The sequence below is a fragment of the Chlorocebus sabaeus genome, chromosome 1, assembly GCF_047675955.1.
Source record: "Chlorocebus sabaeus isolate Y175 chromosome 1, mChlSab1.0.hap1, whole genome shotgun sequence".
NCBI classification, from domain to species: Eukaryota; Metazoa; Chordata; class Mammalia; order Primates; family Cercopithecidae; genus Chlorocebus; species Chlorocebus sabaeus.
In genome coordinates, this window is record NC_132904.1 from 116,884,377 (window position 1) to 116,904,021 (window position 19,645).

The 19,645-nt window shown below is 46.7% G+C and overlaps 1 protein-coding gene across 3 annotated transcripts in view; it reads left to right on the top strand.

Moving 5' to 3' along the window:
• The window catches only part of GRIK4 (glutamate ionotropic receptor kainate type subunit 4), a 484,015-nt gene that overhangs the window by 149,129 nt on the left and 315,241 nt on the right, over nucleotides 1-19,645 (top strand). For all 3 annotated transcript variants that reach the window (XM_008021223.3, XM_073021797.1, XM_073021799.1), the window contains exon 3: nucleotides 37-168. In XM_008021223.3, coding sequence (XP_008019414.3) covers nucleotides 87-168 — 82 coding nt within the window. In that variant the 5' untranslated portion in view covers nucleotides 37-86. The remainder of the gene's footprint in view (nucleotides 1-36; nucleotides 169-19,645) is intronic.

Sequence of the window (19,645 nt, forward strand, 5' to 3'; positions counted from 1 at the left end):
CTGGGACTCACGTGCCCCCCACCCCCTCTCTCGCAGAGTTATGTCATGCCCAGGCCAGCAGGGGGCTCCATGAGGATTCATAGAAGATGCCCCGCGTCTCGGCGCCTTTGGTGCTGCTTCCTGCGTGGCTCGTGATGGTCGCCTGCAGCCCACACTCCTTGAGGATCGGTAAGTGTGGTCTGGCTCGGGGCAGTGCCCCCATCCACTATCCCAGGTGTCCACAAGGGACATGAGAGTGCTGCACAGGACCTGGGGAAGCCGCCCAGCCTGTGCACTGTGCCCTCCCTGAGTGTGGCTGGGGTGAAGATGCAGGTGGTGGGGGTGGAGGCAGCTGACAGGTGACCACTCAGATCTGGTCAACCTCCCGACTCCCCGGCCACTAGAATAAAGATGCTGATAACTTCCTGGTGCAGTCAATGTAGGTTCAGCCTAGCCAGTTAAGAGGCAGCTGTTGGGGAAAAAGGAGGGTGAGGATGGCCATGGGGATTCCAAATCTAGGGCTGGAGATGGGAGAAGAGGTCCCTTCTTTCCTGTGGTCAGTCCAAGAAGGCTTCCTGGAGAGCGTGCTATGTCCACAACTTGGAAGAAGCCAGGAGTCTGCTGGGGTGGCCTGGCTGCTTGGAAGGGCCCTTGACATTGGATCTGCTTGCCGTGGCCTGGCTCTGAGAGGGAGGGCAGGGTCATGCGAGTCTTTCCCTTGCCTTGTTGCTGCGGGACGCCCACTCTAGGTGTGGGCAGGTGGGCTTCCATCGAGCCCTCAGCACCCCATCCCTGGAGGGGTGGGCCTGGGAAGTTGGGTACCTCCTCCCTGCCAGGACTGAACAAGCCTTGTCAACTGCAGGTTGAGGCTCTCCAGGTCTTGGGTCCTGGGGACACAGCCAGCCACAGGGACAAGGACACAGTTCAGTGTGGCAGGCACAGCGTGGTCATCTGATGGCTCAGCAACAGAGAACCCATGGAATTAGGACAGATGTGGGGTGTTGGGGATCGGGGGTGTCTATGTGTTCATGGAGGGATGGGGGTCAGTGTGGACAGGTGGGTGGAGCACAGCAGTGACAAACCCAGAAAGGTAGGTTGATGGCCACAAGATGACCCATCCAGCAGCGGAGCCCCAGGGGTAGGGTTAAGTGACAGCCCTAGAGGAACTCAAATACCAGGCAGGTTACCCCAAGGGATAACCACATGAGGCCCCTCTTCCCACACTGCAGATGGGGGTAGGGGTGGGGTTGGGAGTAAAGGCAGGAATCTAGATCTTAAGTCGGAGCCTGAAAGCGGTAGAGGCTGACTTAGAGCAAAGATGGCATGATGCTGAATCTCAGGGAGTTGACTTAAAGCTCCCAAATTCCTCCAGCTGCATTCAGGTCGGTGTGCTGGTGGTGGTCAGGAGGCCATGGTGTGGGCAGAGGTGGGTGAGCCACCGAGACCGGGCTAGGCCAGGTGTCACAGGCCAGAAGCCCAGCCTGCAGCTCTGTAAGCTGCTCCGTTTTACCTTGCGGGCACAGTTTTTCATGCAAATGCAGAGGAGCTGATTGGAATCAGAAACGTGGACAGGTGACTCAGTTCTCCCCCTCACCCTGCCCTCGACACACTGCTCTGCATGCTTAAAAAAAAGAAATTAAAAAGCAAAATTTTCCCTCCCGCTTCTCCATTCATTTTTACAGAAACTTCAAAACCTAATTCAATTCTGCTTAGCAGCAATGCAAAACGGTTCATATCCTTAAGATGTTTAATTTATAAGATGCCTATAGTTATTCAGCGTTTACTGTGAGGTTTTCTCCCCCTCTAAATGAGTGAATAAAGTAGCAACCCATCAATTTCCATTTGTCGCTAATCGGAAGCGGAAAGGAATTGAGGCAGAATCGGCAGTGCCTCATGGCCTCGCTTCTCCTGACACTTGTGCTCCGAGAGGGAAGCAGAAAGCAGAGCTGACAGGTCCCTCTCTTGGCTGCCACAACAGAGGGCTTCAAAGGGACCCCTCGTGCTCCCAAACCCATACTCTGAACAATGCTTGTTCAGTTCTTTCAGGCCTGCTGGCCCTCTGTTTTGGTTCATGCTAGGCCACTTCCAGCCACTTTCCAGCCAGGGGCCCTGCTGGCTAGCAAGGTCAAACCGGGCCTAATCTCCTGCAGAGGCCAGGAAGCAGAGTTAAGCCAACAGAAAGAGAAGAAAAGAAAAACGCAAACAGCAGTGCCAGGACCCGTTCTTCCTGTCTCCTTGGTTAGCCTGAGTGCCAGGAGCTTTTCAAAAGTCTCCCAATCCTTATGGATGGAAAGTTGCTAATTACGTGGACTCCAGAGGGGATGTGGAGTAGGGCAGGGATGGGAAGAGAAGTGGGTCAAGAAAACACAAGTAGCTGTGCTGAGCAGCAGGCAGCCTTGCACGCAGATGGGCCGGGCTGGCGTTAACTGTGCTGGGGTCTCTGGGGTCCTTGAGAGGCTTATGGGAAGGGAAGGGGCTGCTGCGCCTCTCGCCTTCCCGGGGGTCACTTTTCCTTGCATTTGGGTTTTTCTGGGATTTTCCCCAACCCCAGCCTCAGAATGCGTGGCTCTCTGAATGGGGCTGCATGAAGAGACCAAGAATCTGAGAGATAAATCGCCCTGTTTGCTCCATCCTCAGCCCCACTTGTCTGCTGGTGACAATATGGATGTTTGGAAAGAGGCAGCCGAACCCATTACCCTGCCTTGTGACGGCTGTTTTTCATTCAAGTGAGGCACAGGGCAGGAGATACAGCCAAATTGTCTATTACAGTGTTTGGTGTTTACCCCTCGAATGAGGTTTTGGGTAAAAGAAAGGGATTTTATTTATGGCTGTGAGGCTGGCTGCATAAATTCCCCAAACTCTCACACATATGTCAACCCCTTCCGTCATCTATCTTCTGAAAATGTTTTCTGATTTTGTCCCTCTGGGTCCTCTGAGTGATGACTGTGGAGCTACAAGTTAATAAATGCCCTGAGAAGACCCCACCCCATCTTTGCACCCACTTCGTTACTTAAAGAGACTAGAAAGCATTGTCATTCTTAGATTCAGAAGGGACTCTAAGGATTCATTATCTAACCTGCTCATCTTGCAAATGAGGAAACAGGGCTGCAGCGGGCGGTGGTTTGGCCAAGGTCGCCAGGCAAGTAGGGGCCTGGGTGGTGGCAGCTGGCAGTGGTGCTGGCATCCTTGACTCCTCTTCCAGTGCTTTCTTCTCCATGCACCCATGGCCTGCCTTAGCTTCTGAGAAGCAGAATCACCTTCAACAGTATGTGAAGGTTATATTCTCCTACAGTTTTCTCCATTCCTGTTTAGAAAACTTTTCAGACATTAGCAAATGTGTTACCTTTGCCCCTAACACCTTGGGACTCATTAAGTATTTGTTAACTGAATGAATGCTAGGCTCCAAGCCTATCTCTTGTTACTCCTTCCTTGGCTCTGTTGTTACTCCTTCCTTGGCTCTGTATTTTAGCTACACTAAACCACTCCCTGTGAGCCAAATATGCCAGGAAGATTTACTCTCAGCTTTACCTATTCCCTTGCTATCCCTATAGTGCTCTTCCTCCCATTCCATCTTCTCTGTCTGGAAAACAAATCCAACTCCTCCTTCTACTCCTCTTCTTTTTCTTTGTCTTCCTCCTCCATCACCATCAGCTTAAATGGCTCTTCCTCTGCAAAGTCCTTTCCCATTATCATCCTGTCCATAAGAGGGAGAATTCATCTTTTTCCTACCATTCCCCCATTCCCCCAGCACATAACATCTGTTCCAGCACTTGCCATGTTATATTCTAAAGATTATAGCACTTTCCCACTAGACTCTGAACTCCATGGGAGAGTGACCCCCTAACACAAGGGCCCAACACATGATACAGAGAAGCATATGGCTCCAGCTCAATGAATGTGATGGATATATGAATCCATGGTCCTTGCAAGACTGGGTTTTCCAATAACATGTTTGGTACCATTGTTTTAAATGGCACTGTCTTACCTATGCATAAAGAGGTAAACTTATTGGAGAAAGTAGAAGAGAAAGGAGAAAGAGGAAAAGGAGAAAATGTTCATCTACCTGTCTTACTTAAAAAAGAATAGGAATGGGCTGAAGATCCTGGTTGGGTTCTAATGAAAGCTTTGGCAGTAATAATAAACTCAATGGTACAATTATTCATTCATTAATTAACTCAACAAATATTTATTGAGTGCTATGTGCCAAGCACTGAGGATGCAGTGCTACACGATAATAGCCAAAATAATAACTCCCATTCTTTACCTGGCACTGGGCTAAGTATTCCCCATATCTCAGCCTGTCTCATTGGAACAAACAATCCCCTGTTATAGATGAAGAAACAGAGACTCAAAGAATTTGAATAACAAATCTAAGGTCACACAGCTACTGAAATTTGAACCTGTCTCCAACGCTGTCTCTTCCTGCTCTTCTAGAGCTGATGAACCCCTGGAAGCATTTGGGATATCTCATTATCACAGCCATCACATTAAATATATTGTGTTCTGCTGGTAAGGAGCTGAAAGATGGAATCATCATTGCTAATATACTTTCTTGCTCTTTTTTGACACTTTTTACCTCCAAAGCATTTCTTAAAGGGCACAAAGTCTAGTTGAGAGATGAGGAAACTGAGGCAAGGGGGTTTCAGGGCTCATTCCAGGTGGCAAGGGAAGTTCTACTCAGCATGGGTGTATTAGACACATCAGCAGGTAATTGTAGCAATTGAATCTCTCTTGTTTAAGGTTTTCCTGTGTGGTAAAGCAGCAAGAACTTGGATTTATTTGACACACTGTCTTACGAGGACCCCCCAGGCACTTCACAACTGTAATTTTTTACTTAGTTGGTTTCCCCCAATGAGCTCCAATTCTGTACAGAGAATGTTCAACATAGAACATTGAAATGTTATAAAGATAAAGATAATAGGAGAATTGGGGGAGACAAGGGGAAAGGATAAAAAACACCAGTTTCTCATATATCTGATTCACCGAGATTCAAATATACCAGCTGAATTCTTTGCCTTGTTTGTAGAGGATTCACCATGGGTTTGTTTGAGTAGTGGGCTCCTCTGATAATGTTAACACTTGATTTGATTTATGAAATTCTGATCAGCATGCAACTTTTCATCTCGTTTCCAAATTGAGTCACCCATATAGACAATCAATTGGTCTTTCACATTAGTGACAAATAGAAATTGATGACTTTCTCCTTCATCTGTCACCTAGAGGGGGACTATAGAAGGATTTCTAGGACGTAAGTCTCTCCCCTGGTAAGCACCTTAGGGAGGCTGTGTCTTTCTTATTCATGTCTGTATTCCCAGAGTCTAGCACAGTGCTTGGGCCACAGTAGTGGGCTTAGTAAATGTTTGCTAAATGAATTCACTGTGGCAAGTTTTGAATTTTGAGCTGACCTGTCAGTTTGTAAACTTCTGTTCCCCCAGGAATCGGTCAAGGTTTAAAAATGCCAACCAATGTTATTGTCAGCCTATAAAATATATAATTAGGAGAGTAAATATTTTACCAAAAGAAAAAAAAGTCCGCGTGTGTGTCTGCATACACTTGTGCTTATGTAAGGCTATCTCTCCTCTCCTCCTTGCTCCTCCCCTGCCACCAACACGTTTTGGGGTGGCTGAGGGAGGTGTGGCTGTAGTGAGAGAGATATCCAGGCTGGCATGCTGTTGTGTCATCCGTCTTCCCTTGGTCTTCAGGAGCACCACACAGGGTGCTTTTGGGATGTTTGTTCTCTCTTTTGCCCTTTCCAAAACCCATTGTGCACTGTAACTTCATCCATAATCTCTTCTGCTGAGAAGTTAGAGATGAATTAGGCCTAGATATTCCATTTTACAGATAAGAAATCCCGGGATCCCAAAAGGTGAAATGAATTGGTGAATGCCCTTTTGGCGGTGCCAGGACTCCTGACTCCCAACCACCTGGGTGACATTCGTGCCATGGTTTGTGGTGAATAACGTGTTCTTACACACGTTAATTCAGTTTCCCCAGTGATCTGCAAGGCAGGTCGAAGTGCCCATCTTGTGGAGAGGAGCCTCAGGTGCCCAGGGTTGTGACTTCCCCAAGCTTGCACAGGTCAGGAAGAGGGGTCACATCAAAGGAGATGGACTCAGAAGCATCTGAGGACAGCATTGGGGCAGGGTCCTGAATAGCCTGCTGGCAGTGTGTTCTCGGTGTATGAGATCCGAATGCCACCAGGGGCCAGTGTGCTGTTGCCTGGGGGCTCACAAAATGAGGCCGAGCTAAAGAGAAAAAGCACATAGGTAATGGCAGCGAGCGTTAGTGAGTCTTGCTTCTCTATTTTGTTTTCTTAAGCATATTGGGATTGATCACTGGCAGAAGTGTCAGACATGAAGGGATGAGGCTATTGTTCCATATCTGAAGTCTTAGGTAACAGAGCTGATTTCCATATCATTTTGGTATGTGGCTGCCTGTGTTCATTTCTGCTAGAATGGCCTGAGTATCTCCAGGTTTTCAACAAATATTATGGGCTGATGGTATCTATTCGGTTGGCTCGAGCAGCATGGCCAGTGGACCTGACTGGCAGTATTGGATTCAACAGGGATGAACATCGTATTGAAAGAGTGATGGTGATATTTCATCAGAATTTCAAAAACCTGTCTCCAATTCTGTGAAGTCATTTACAAAAAGTCTTGGGATGTGGAGTGAGTCACTAGCAAGCTCTATTTTGGTGGGGGTGGGGGGTGTTGGGAGTGGAAATTATGGAAAGAGGTTTTGATTCCATGTAAAAAAGTGTTTTCCAGGCAGATGGAATGGGTTTTTCTGGATACCAAGGTCCCCATACCCGGAGGTGGCCACAGATAGGTTGGACAGGGATTTCAGCCTCAACTGTGGTATTGGACCTGTTACCTCTAAGACCCCCTTCAGTCTGGGATTTGGTGATACAATCTTCACCTTTGGTCTCTTCTCATCCTTTCGTGGGGAGGCATTTCATTATCATTGTGTCCTCATTAATAACCATTAACAAGAGCTTAGAATTGAGGCAACCATCTGCCTAATTTAAGCCATGACCCCATTTGGCTCCAATCCTTTGGATAAGCCAGGTAGGACATAAGAACCCTGCTAATTCTTTTGTTCTGTTGATGTAGACCTGGGCTGTCTGGGTGCTTCCTTCCTCCCTGTGGCCACTGATGGTGGAGCTGAAGAAGCACAGGCAATGTGGAAGCTGCTGCTAGACCTCAGGCGAGTGCCTGTGTGGGTGGGACGCGTGCGTGTGCATTGCCAGAGCCAGCACATCCCACTCACAGCCTCGCGGCTCGTCAGCAGGCAAGACAGTGGTCACACTTAGCTCTCATTAGTCTGGATAAACAGGCACACGTTCCCTATCGGCTTTACGGGGGCTGGGGCTCAGCTAGGGGGGTAGTGTGGGCAGCAGGGTGCTGCAGACAACTGTCAGGCTGCCCAGCAGCCCCTCCATGTCCCATTGGTGTGTGTTTCCTCCCATTGAGTTGAGATATGGTGCCTGGGCAGCTTGTGGTAGACCCAGCCAGCGAGGCCCATTAAACCCACACTGATGCGGGGTGTTGTGGAGAGGACATTGACCAGTCAGGTTCAAATGCACACACAATGGCAAACACAGTCCTCTAGCTGGGCAGACAGTGCCACTCTGCTGGACGCGAGAGGCACTGTGACTCAGTCAAATGCTCAACCCTGACTGGGGGTCTCTGGAATTGAGACTCTATCTATCTGAGTATGACCCCTTTAGAAAAGGTTCATCATGTCTGTAGTCCCAGCTACTTGGGAGGCTGAGATGGAAGGATCACTTGAGTCCAGGTGTTTGAGGCTGCAGTGAGCTATGGTAGCACCACTGCCCTCCATCCTGGGTGACAGAGTGAGACCCTGTCTCAAAGATAAATAGATAGATAGATAGATAGATAGATAGATAGATAGATAGATAGAAGACAGATAGATAAGTAGGTAGATAAAGTACATACACAGGTAGGTAGATAAAGAGGTAGGCAGGTAGATAAGCAGACAGGTAGACAGAGAAAGAGGTAGGCAGACAGAGGTAGGCAGATGAAAGAAAAAAGAAAGGAAGGAAGAAAGAAGAAAGGAAGAAAAAGGAAGAAAGGAAGGAAGAAAGAGGAAGAAAAGAAAGAGAAAGAAAGGAAGAAAAAGAAAAGAAAACAAAAAGGAAAGAAAATAATTGAAAAGAAAGAGGCTTACCTCTCTGAAACCCTACCCCAGGGCAGACGTCAGCCCCAGCCCTTTATACTCCTGCCACTCCCTGTGTTTCAGGTGGTGAATCAGCCTGAACGGGCTTGACTGGTCATCTAGGGTAGTCCACAAGAGGGTCCCCCATGTCTCCCTCTCCTTTCAGTCTCTTCCGCCTGGACTCACCCAGGTTCCTTCAGTGGCTTTTCATATGATTGAGGAATGGAGTCAGATGTGTTGTGGGGAAACGCTGGAGCTGGTTCCCGGGAGGCTCTGGCACAGTGCACGCGTTAACACCAGGAGCGTGGGCTCTGGAACCAGACCGCTTGGATATGAATCTGAGCTCCACCCTTCACTAGTTGTATGACCTTGGGCAAGAACATAATTTCTCAGTGCCTCCATTTCTTCATCTATAACATGGGCTAATAGTAGTCCCTGTTTTACGCTTTTATAAGAATTCAGTAAGTTCCTGCATAGAAGCACTTAGGATGGTGTCAGGCATGCAGTAAGTGCTATGAAAGTGACATCTGTAATTGATGATAGACTACTGGGCCAGCCTGTTTCCGTCTCTAGCCTTTGCCTGCCTGGATCACCCTTCCCCATGCCTCCACCAAATCTTGTCTTTTCTCTTTTTTTAAACCCTGCTTTAAATTCACCTTGTTCTAGGAGATGAGAATCCCCACCTTGTCTAGGGAACTTTCCCTTCCAAAGCGTGGGTGTGTGTGTGTTCACACACTCATGTGTGGGTTGCACTCTTTCTGGGCACTTACCCCCCGTTTCTGTACAGGCATTTTTTGAAACGTTATTTGAATTCCGTCTACCCTGGGAGGCTAAGAGCATCCTGAGGAGAGAGCTCTGTCTTTCCTACCCTCTTAGTACGGTGGACTCCGCACAGGAGCAGTTGTCCCAGGTATTGACTAATGGAGCTGAATGATTCCCTCTTCTTAAAAACCTTCCTTAGCTGCTGTCCCTCTACAGTGGGCTCTTGATTTTTCTTCTTCATTTTACAGCAAAGCTCTGTAAAATAATTGCCTATTCAAGCTGTCTCCATTTCCTGTCCTCTCTTTCCCTACCAATAGGACTGTCTCCAACCAGACTTTCAGCCCTGGGCATTGATGCCCAGATTGCTAAATCCAGTGATCCATCCCCAGGCCCCATCTTACTGGACTTAGCAGCAGCATTTGACATAGTATTTTCCTCCTTCTTCCTTGAAACACTTTTTCACTTGGCTTCTAGACCATGCCCCATCTTGTTCTTGCCCTGTTTCTGGCCATTCCTTCTCAGTTTCCTTTGCTTGTTCTTCCTCATCTCTTGATCTCTGAAGATGGATATGCCTCAGGGCTCAGTCCTTAAACCTCTTCTCTGTGCATGCCCACTGCCTGATGATCTCATGCAGTCTTAGGGCTTTAAAGGCATCGTTATGCTTGTGACTCTCTAATCTCATCCCCAGCTCTGACCCCTCTCCAAAACTCCAGATTCATCCCCACTGGGATGTCTAACAGAAACTCAGATTTGGTATGTCCAAAATCAAGTTCTTGATTTTCCCCTCCATGCCTGTTTCTCCTACTGTCTAATCATTTCATAAATGGTAATGCCATTCTACCTCTGTGGACATAGACTCCAAACCTTAGAGTCATCCTTGGTCTCATCTTTCTCTGATACCCACAGCCTCTCTATCAACAGTCCTGTTGGCTCTGCCTTCCAAGTATATCCAGTACAACCCAACCGCGTTTCACCACCTCAGCAGGCGCTTCCCTTTTCCAAGCCAGTATTATTTCTCCCTGGATTACTGCAAACCTTTCCTGTTAGTTTTCCTGCCACTTTCTTGCCCTCTCACTTTTCATTGTCAAAATGGCAGCAAAAATGACTCTTTTAAGATGTAAGTTGGATTGTGTCAGTCCACTGCTCCAGTCCTCCGCTGACTTCCTGTGTCAGAATAAAAGATGAAGTCCTCACAGTGGCCCACAGGGCCGTCCATGAACTGCCCTTTATTCTGGTGAATTTTATTGTCATTTCCTACCACCCTACCTCTCACTCATGCCACACACCACCCCCAGCTCCACCAGCTTCTTTGCTTTTCTTCAAATGCACCAAGTGTGCTCCTGCCCCAGGGCCCTTGCACCTGTTGTGCTCTCTGCCTGGAACACTTTTCCCTTGGATATCTGTGTGGTGCACTTTCTCATGCTATGCAGGCGGGTCATGCCCTGACCATCCTCTAGCCCCTGCTCTGCCCCTGACACTTTCTGTCCTTCTTCTCTGCTTTCTTTTTCTTTTTCTTTTTTTTTAATTTTATTATACTTTAAGTTCTGGGATACATGTGCAGAACGTGCAGGTTTGTTACATAGGTATACATGTGCCATGGTGGTTTGCTGCACCCATCAGCCCGTCATCTACATTAGGTATTTCTCCTAATGCTATCCCTTCCCTTGTCCCCCACCCCCCAACAGGCCCCAGTTTCTGATGTTCCCCTTCCTGTGCCTATATGTTCTCATTGTTCAACTCCCACTTATGAGTGAGAACATGCGGTGTTTGGTTTTCTGTTCTTGTGTTAGTTTGCTGAGAATGATGGTTTCCAGCGTCATTCATGTTCCTGCAAAGGACATGAACTCATTCTTTTTTATGGCTGCATAGTATTCGATGGTATATATGTGCTGCATTTTCTTTGTCCAGTCTATCATTAATGGGCATTTGGGTTGGTTCCAAGTCTTTGCTATTGTGAATAGTGCTGCAGTAAACATACGTGTGCATGTGTCTTTAGAGTAGAAAGATTTATAATCTTTTGGGTATATACCCAGTAATGGGATTGCTGGGTCAAAAGGTATTTCTAGGCCGGGTGCCGTGGCTCCCGCCTGTAATCCCAGCACTTTGGGAGGCTGAGATGGGCAGATCACGAGGTCAGGAGATCGAGACCATCCTGGCTCACACGGTGAAACCCCGTCTCTACTAAAAATACAACAAAATTAGCTGGGCGTGGTGGTGGGCGCCTGTAGTCCCAGCTCCATGGGAGGCTGAGGCAGGAGAATGGCGTAAACCTGGGAGGTGGAGCTTGCAGTGAGTCGAGATCACGCCACTGCACTCCAGTCTGGGCAACAGAGTGAGACTCCATCTCAAAAAAAAAAAAAAAGTATTTCTAGCTCTAGATCCTTGAAGAATCACCACACTGTCTGCCACAGTGGTTGAACTAATTTACACTTCCACCAACAGTGTAAAAGCATTACTGTTTCTCCACATCCTCTCCAGCATCTGTTGTTTCCTGACTTTTTGATGATCATCATTCTAACTGGCATGAGATGGTATCTCATTGTGGATTTGATTTGGATTTATCTAATGACCAGTGATGATGAGCTTTTTTTTCATATGTTGGTTGGCTGCATAAATGTCTTCTTTTGCAAAATGTCTGTTCATATCCTTGGCCCACTTTTTGATGGGGTTGTTTGTTTTTTTCTTGTAAATTTGTTTAAATTCCTTGTAGATTCTGCATATTAGCCCTTGTCAGATGGATTGATTGCAAAAATTTTCTCCCATTCTGCAGGTTGCCTAATCGCTCTGATGATAGTTTCTTTTGCTGTGCAGAAGCTCTTTAGTTTAATTAGATCCCATTTGTCAATTTTGGCTTTTGTTGCCATTGCTTTTGGTGTTTTAGTCATGAAGTCTTTGCTCATGCCTATATCCTGAATGGTATTGCCTAGGTTTTCTTCTAGGGTTTTTATGGTTTTAGCTCTTACTTTTAAGTGTTTAATCCATCTTGAGCTAATTTTTGTATAAGGTTTAAGGAAGAGGTCCAGTTTCGGTTTTCTGTATATGGCTAGCCAGTTTTCCCAACACCATTTATTAAATAGGGAATCCTTTCCCCATTGCTTGTTTTTGCCAGGTTTGTCAAAGATGAGATGGTTGTAGATGTATGTTGTTATTTCTGAGACCTCTGTTCTGTTCCATTGGTCTACATATCTGTTTTGGCACCAGTACCATGCTGTTTTGGTTACTGTAGCCTTGTAATATAGTTTGAAGTCAAGTAGCATGATGCCTCTGTCTTTGTTCTTTTTGCTTAGGATTATCTTGGTTATATGGGCTCTTTTTTGGTTCCGTATGAAATTTAAGCCTGGCGCAGTGGCTCATGCCTGTAATCCCAGCACTTTGGGAGGCCAAGACAGGCAGATCATGAGTTCAGGAGTTCGAGACCAGCCTGGCCAACATGGTGAAACCCCATCTCTACTAAAAATACAAAAATTAGCTGGGCATGGTGGCAGGCGCCTGTAATCCCAGTTAATTGGGAGACTGAGACAGGAGAATCGCTTGAAACTGGAAGGTAGAGGTTGCAGTGAGCCAAGATCACACCACTGCACTCCAGCCTGGTCAACAAGAGTGAAAGTCTGTCTCCAAAAAAAAAAAAAAAAAAAAAAAAAAAAAAAAATATATATATATATATATATATATATATATGAAATTTAAAGTAGTTTTTTCTAATTCTGTGAAGAGAGTCAATGGTAGCTTTGATGGGAATAGCATTGAATCTGTAAATTACTTTGGGCAGTATGGCCATTTTTACGATATTCATTCTTCCTATCCATGAGCATGGAATGTTTTTCCATTTGTGTCCTCTCTTATTTCCTTGAGCAGCAGTTTGTAGTTCTCGTTGAAGAGGTCCTTCACATCCCTTGTAAGCTGTATTCCTAAGTATTTTATTCTCTTTGTAGCAATTGTGAATGGGAGTTTTCTCGTGATTTGACTCCCTATTATTGGTGTATAGGAATGCTTGTGATTTTTGCACATTGGTTTTGTATCCTGAGACTTTGCTGAAGTCGCTTATCAGCTTAAGGAATTTTTGGGCTGAGACGACAGTATTTTCTAAATATATAATCATGTCTTCTGCAAACAGAGATCATTTGATTTCCTGTCTTCCTATTTGAATACGCTTTATTTCTTTCTCTTGCCTCATTGCCCCGCCAAAACTTCCAATACTATGTTGAATAGGAGTGGTGAGAGAGGGCATCCTTGTCTTGTGCCAGTTTTCAAAGGGAATGCTTCCGGCTTTCACCCAGTTGGTGTGATATTGGCTGTGAGACCATCCTCTAGCCCCTCCTCTGCCCCGACACTTTCTGTCCTTCTCTGCTTTATTTTTCTATGACATTCATCATCATCTGACATATGGGTCCTATTGTTTATTGTCTGAGTCCTCCCACGGGGAAAAACCCTTGTTTAGTTCTCTGTTTCCCCAGCACTTAAGACTGAGTGCTTGGCGTATAGTAGGTGTCCACTAAATATCTACTGAATGAATGAATGGTGGAGACCCAAGTGAGCTTTAAATTTGAAAGCTTTTGGAAGGCATAGATGAGCAGTCTCACGGACACAGAGGCAGCCCTTAACAAGTGCTGCTTGCCGAGGACTGTGCAGTGATGCCGCTGGCTCCCTGTCCCTACATTCTCTGATCCCTGCAGCCAAACCCCAGGTCCTGAGGCAAATCTTCTTCCTGTTTGGAGGAAGCCCAAGCCAGCAGTTTAATGACTCAGCATCAACCTGAGTTTTGACTGTTGGTCTTACTTTGTCCCTCAGATCCAAACACCAGGTTCATGGCATATAGTCCACCAGCGCTTGTGTTTCCCCTGCAGTGCCCAAGTCTTCTCATCAGGTCTGTGACTTCACTCTGATGCTCTGCCTGTGCCCAAGCTCCTCTGGGACTACGGTCAGACCTTTTTGTCTCAGTCTTGCAGGAGCCTGGAGACCGGAACCTGGACCTAGACTGCCCCTGGCCTCCAGCTCTTTCCTGAAACTGCCATTGTTGGTAGTTTCAGGAAACTGGAGGAGCCTTGACCAGTTCTGACTGTTTGCTTTTCCTTAGATTCACAAAATCTGCATGCTGGCAGGGCCCTCAAATAACCCATTCCTCCTTTGAATCGTTTTAACCATTGGTTTTTCTATTGAGCCTGACTCTATCTCTCCATGCCTACCATTCTAGCTCTGCCTGTTCCTCGGGGCCATACAGAACAGGCCTGGTGCTCTTCCCTGTGACGGCCCCTCTGAGACTTGCAGCACTATCATTTCATGGCTCCCAGCATCTTCTTTCTTCCAGAGATGTACCATTAGTGTCTTTGATGGTTCCTTCCATCTCATGGTTTGGATCCAATTCATCAACCTGGTCACCCTCCTCCAAATGAGTTTTCTTTTTTCTCCGTCTGAATTAGGATGTGATCCCTCGAATCAGAAGCAGGGACTCTTTTCACCTGCTTTTCATCCACCATAGGTATCTGCTCCAGCCTGGTGGGGATCTGGCCTCTAGGTTCAGAGCCCCTTGTTGAACTCGTTCCCACCCAGTTGGCTTATAGTTGCAGCCTGGGTGGGGCTCCCTTCTGGGTCTGGAGTTCACATTCCAGTCTTCATAGCCCAGGCATCCTGGAATATGTCTGGCCTGGACCCAAAATTTGTGTGCCTGAGTCCCGCTTACTAGCCAAGTGCCTCTCTTTGGGTTAAAGAGAGCCAATCTAGATCTTGACATGTGCCTGTAAAACGCATCCCCCAGCCCTGGCTCTTCAAAGGTTGGGCTTTGCTCTCGGTACCTAGAACCAAGGCTGCTCTTTGAAACCCCTGCAGCAGGTTGCCCCGTGTGTAAAGATCACTGCATTGAAGGGCCAGGTGCTGGGAGCTTCCCTCACTGGAATCACCTCCTTGGCTTCCTCCAAGCTGTGTTGTTCTCATCCTTTCTAGGACATGGTCTTTCGAGCATGGAGTGACACAGGTGGGGGAGGGAATGCCACTTCTCTAGCAACCGTTATAAATTTCCCCTAGCGGCAGGGATCTAACAACGTGAGACTTTGAGCTTTCAGCTCACAGATAAAAGAACAGGGATTTTCCCAGCAATGACAGAAAAGGGAAACATATAGCCCTGGGGGCCCCAGCAGGAATCTCTGTTAAGGAGCTGCTCCAAGGGGACACCAACCAGAAGCCTGAGTAGAATTGCAATGGGTGGCCCCAGACCTCTGGGCAGCCACCCAGAAATCTCAGGCATGCAGCCTGGAGAAGAGGGAGAACTTTCCAGAGGCCACAGTTAAGGAATTTTCCTTGCACCTCCTGGAGCTGCTGGAGCTTCTAAATTAAAAGGGCCTTTATCTGGAAATTATGGTTGAATGCCAGTTTCCCCTGTAGAGTCAATTTGGAAAACCTAAAACACTAAAGGAATTAAGTTTGCTAAGTGGAAATAAGTGGAGTTGGTGGAGATGAAATTGGATGTATGTAAGTGAAATCATCTGTGGATTGTCCCCTTTGGCGCTTTCCCATTATTTAACCAAACTCTTTTTCATCTGCCATAGGAATGATCTCCCAGAGAGCACGATGGCCCCTGGGAGGGTCCCATGGGGAGGCAGGGCCACCTTCTCTGGGAGAGTTGCTGCAGTTGGCTTATAGTTGCAGCCTGGGTGGGGCTCCCTTCTGGGTCTGGAGTTCACATTCAAGTCATCATAGCCCAGGCATCCTGGAATATGTCTGGCCTGGATCCAAAACTTGTGTGCCTGAATCCCACTTACTAGCCAAGTGCCTGGAGGCAAATTACTCATCCCATTCTCACACTCAGTTTTCCGTCTTTGGACTGGAGATAACAGAGTTTATCCTTAATTGTTGCATTAATTGAGAGGATATAGGTGAAGTAGCATGCACAGTGTGTGGCATATAATAAATATTAGTTTCTATTTTTTTGTTTATTTAAGAAAATAGTAGTTTGCTCAAGCAACTATATGGCATCATAGGGTAGTGAGACAGGTATGAGCTTTATTGATGTACAAACCTGCAACTGAATTGTAATTTCAGCGTGTGATCTCAGGCAAGTCATTTGGTCTCTGTTTCCTACTATGAAATGGGGATACTAATACTCACCTTATAGAATTGTTGAGGTTTACATGAGCTAATGTATGGAAAATAGCTAGGACAGTACCTGACAGTAGGAAGTCTATAAATAACAGTTATTATCAATCGTTCTACCGTAATTATTTTCACTGTAGTTTTCCATTGCTGCCATGACAAATTTTCACAAACTTAGTGGCTTAAATAAGACAAAATTATGATCTTATAGCCTGTAGGTCAGAAGTCTTAACTGAGCTAAAGCTAGGATTTTAGTGGGGTTGCATTACTGTCTGGAGGCTGTAGGAGAGAACCTGCTCATTTGGGTTGTTGATGGAATTCATTTCCTTGTGGTTATAGGATGGGGGGCCCCGTTTTCTTGCTGGCTGTCAGCTGAGAGCCATTCCCAGCTTCTAGAGGCCACTGCATCCCTTGGCTCCACTTTCCTCTTCCTCCATTTTCAAGGCCAGCAATGGTGGGTTGAGTCATTCTCACCTCACAAGCTCACTGAGCTCAGCTGGGAAAGGTTCTCCAATCTTAAAGACTCATGAGATTCGATTGAATCTCCCAGGATAATCCAGGATCGTCTCCCTGCCTCAAGATCTGTAACCTTACTCACATTTGCAAAGCCCCTTTTGCCATGTGTCTTAGTCCATTTTGTGTTGCTATACACCCAAGGTTGGATAATTTATAAAGAAAAGAGGTTTATTTAGCTCATAGTTCTGCAGGCTGGGAAGCTCCAGGGCATGGCCCTGGCTTCTGGTGAGAGCTTTCGTACTACATCACAGCATGGCAGAGAAGGTCAAAAGGGGAAGCAGATATGTGCAAAGAGGGAAAAACCTGAGGGGTGTCTTGGCATTCTAACAACCCACACTCTTTTGGGAGGAACCCATTCCTGCAATAAATAATCCTGTTGCTTGAGAGCAAGAACTCTCACTCACTACAGAACAGCACCAAGCCATTCATGAGGAATCCACCCCCACAACCCAAACACCTCCTACCAGGCCCCACCTCCCAGCACTGCCACATTAGGGATAAAATTTCAACATGAGTTTGATGGGGACAAACAAACCATGTCCAAACCATAGCACCATGGAAGGTAATGCATTTGCAGAGACTGGGTTTTAGGATGTGGGCATCTTTGGGGGCAATTATTCTTCCTACAACAACTGTTCTTCTAATGTGGGAGGCTAAGCCGCTGGAAAGCCTTCTCATGAGCAGTTCCACGTGCAAGGACTGCACACTTGGAAACTGTCCATAGCTCGATCCTTGGCCCAAGTTGCCTTATTCCTGTTACCATCAACCATTTTGCATAAGAACCAGGCATCCCAGAGCACCGAAGCTGATGCGGTTTTTTCAAGGGACAGAGGGAACTGGACATGTTGGCTCTTCCATTACTGCAACTGAGACTATGCCACCAGAGAAGAGACAGCTAGGAAGGGGCTGTGTAACAGGAAGTATTTTATCACGTTGATTTAGTAATCTCGCCACTCCTAACATGTCAGGGCACTGAAGGAGTAGCCAGCGAGCTGAATGTGATCTGAGGCTGTGTCACGTGGGCTCCGCTGTGCTCTGCTCAGAATGATGAGTTTATTTCCTGCCATGGGGTCTAGAGAGAATAACGTCCCGCCACAGTCCCAGCAGACTCTCTCTTATTCTGCCTGCCATCCTTCCAGAAGGGCACAGATCTATGTGTGCTTTAAGAAGCAATGTGATGTAGGAGAGTACTGCTGTGTGTGAAGAATGAGGACACCTAGGATCTGAAGCTGGTCCTGCCTGTTCCTCTGTCCCCTGGTACTTACTTAATACTGATAATACCCTGTTTAGGGCTCAGCTCTATGGAAAATACAAAGAAATAGGATATTTTGTTGGTACATGTTCTAAATGTGGAAAGGCCAGACTCTCAGACATGAAGGAACTAGAGGGCGATACGAAATAAGGAAGTATTAAGTGCTGAGACATCAGCTCTGGGGTTAGGCAGCGGTGACTGTGGTGGTCCAGGGACCGTGGGGACATTGCCATTTTGCGCTTCCTTTTCCCTGTTTGGTATTTCTTTTGTTGCTGCCTAGAGCAGAGTGAGTGAGAGGGCAGTGGACCATCCCTTTAAGGGGCTGTACATCACAGGAGAGGGGATGACGTTCATGTTTATTGAGCATCTGCTGTGCCCATCACTTCCAGAAGTTATATGATTAATTTTTATAACAACCTCCAGAGGTCGGTTTGATAATGTCTGCTATTTGGGTGTGGAAACTGAGGCGTGGAGGGACCAAGGTCATCCATGCAGAACATGGAAGATGCTGGATTTGAGCCAGACTCCCTGGAGCACCAACCCCATGCTCTATCCATTACACTAGACTCCTCCCTGCTGTGCTCCCCTCTGCAGAGACCCCAAGGCCTCCGGCCAGTGCCTGTGGCTCTGGAGGTGCAAGAGAAGGTAGGTGTGATTGAGGTCTGCCTGAGACCCACGGGACAACCTCGGTTTCTTTAGGGCAGACCCGACACCTCGCCTCCCTTCTTGTCCCCACCTCTGCTGGTTTCCTTTTCAGACACTTGAGAGAGAGAAATTAACTTAAAATGGAACCACAGGGTTAGTGCTAAAGGCACCATTAGGTTAAAATTGAGAGCAGAGGCTGTGGTGCTCAGAAGGGCAAAGTCTGCGTGCTGGCTTTATTTATAGTCACTTATTTATTAGATTCTAAATGATGTTTAACCAGGAATCATATGGCAGTGATCTTTGATTACTTATGCGGCTAATAGCTGAACATATATTATTATTGCTATTTATTCAGCCAGCTAAGTATACCGGGTACTTCTTTTTCAGGAAAGCACCAAGGGAAGGGGCCAGGATAGAGGACTGGCTTGGCCAGTGGTAGTCCTACAGACCAGGCGAGGGGCTCCACTAGAAGGGTGTTTTTTTTGTTTGTTTGTTTGTTTTTGTTTTCGAGACAGAGTCTTGCTCTGTCGTCCAGGCTGGAGTAAAGTGGCGCCATCTTGGCTTACTACAACCTCCACCTCCTGGGTTCACGTGATTCTCCTGCCCCAGCCTCCCATGTAGCTGGGATTACAGGTGCGTGCCACCACCTCCTGCTAATTTTTGTATTTTTAGAGAGATGGGGTTTCGCCATGTTGGCCAGGCTGGTCTTGAACTCCCAACCTCATGATCCACATGCCTTGGCCTCCCAAAGTGCTGGAATTACAGGTATGAGCCACTGCGCCCAGCCCTTTTTTTTTTTTTTTAAAGAGCCAATCCTTAAAATAGAGGGAGTAGGGATGGGAGTGTAGAGAACAACCTAAAGGGAAAGAAGAGTTTGAAATAAGAGTTGGGGTTTCTGGAGCTAGAAATATCTAGCTTTATAATAACAGCAGCATTTATTCAGTATTTATTATGTGCCAGGCAGTATGGTAAATGCTCTTCAAAATGATTAATCCTACCACCACCTCCATTTCACAGATGAAAAACCGGAGGCTTAGAGAAATTCATAACTTAGCTGGTGTTCAAATCCAAGCCCTGTCTGCCTCTGGAGAGAGCACATGTCCATTATACTGCCCTGCCCTCTGTCCAAGTCAATGCCTTTCTTCTTTTTTGGTTAAGTTTAACTTTTTGAGTAAACAACCCAAGAAAAGAATGGAAAACCTAGTACCCCCGGAGCCCAGGGAAGAGTAT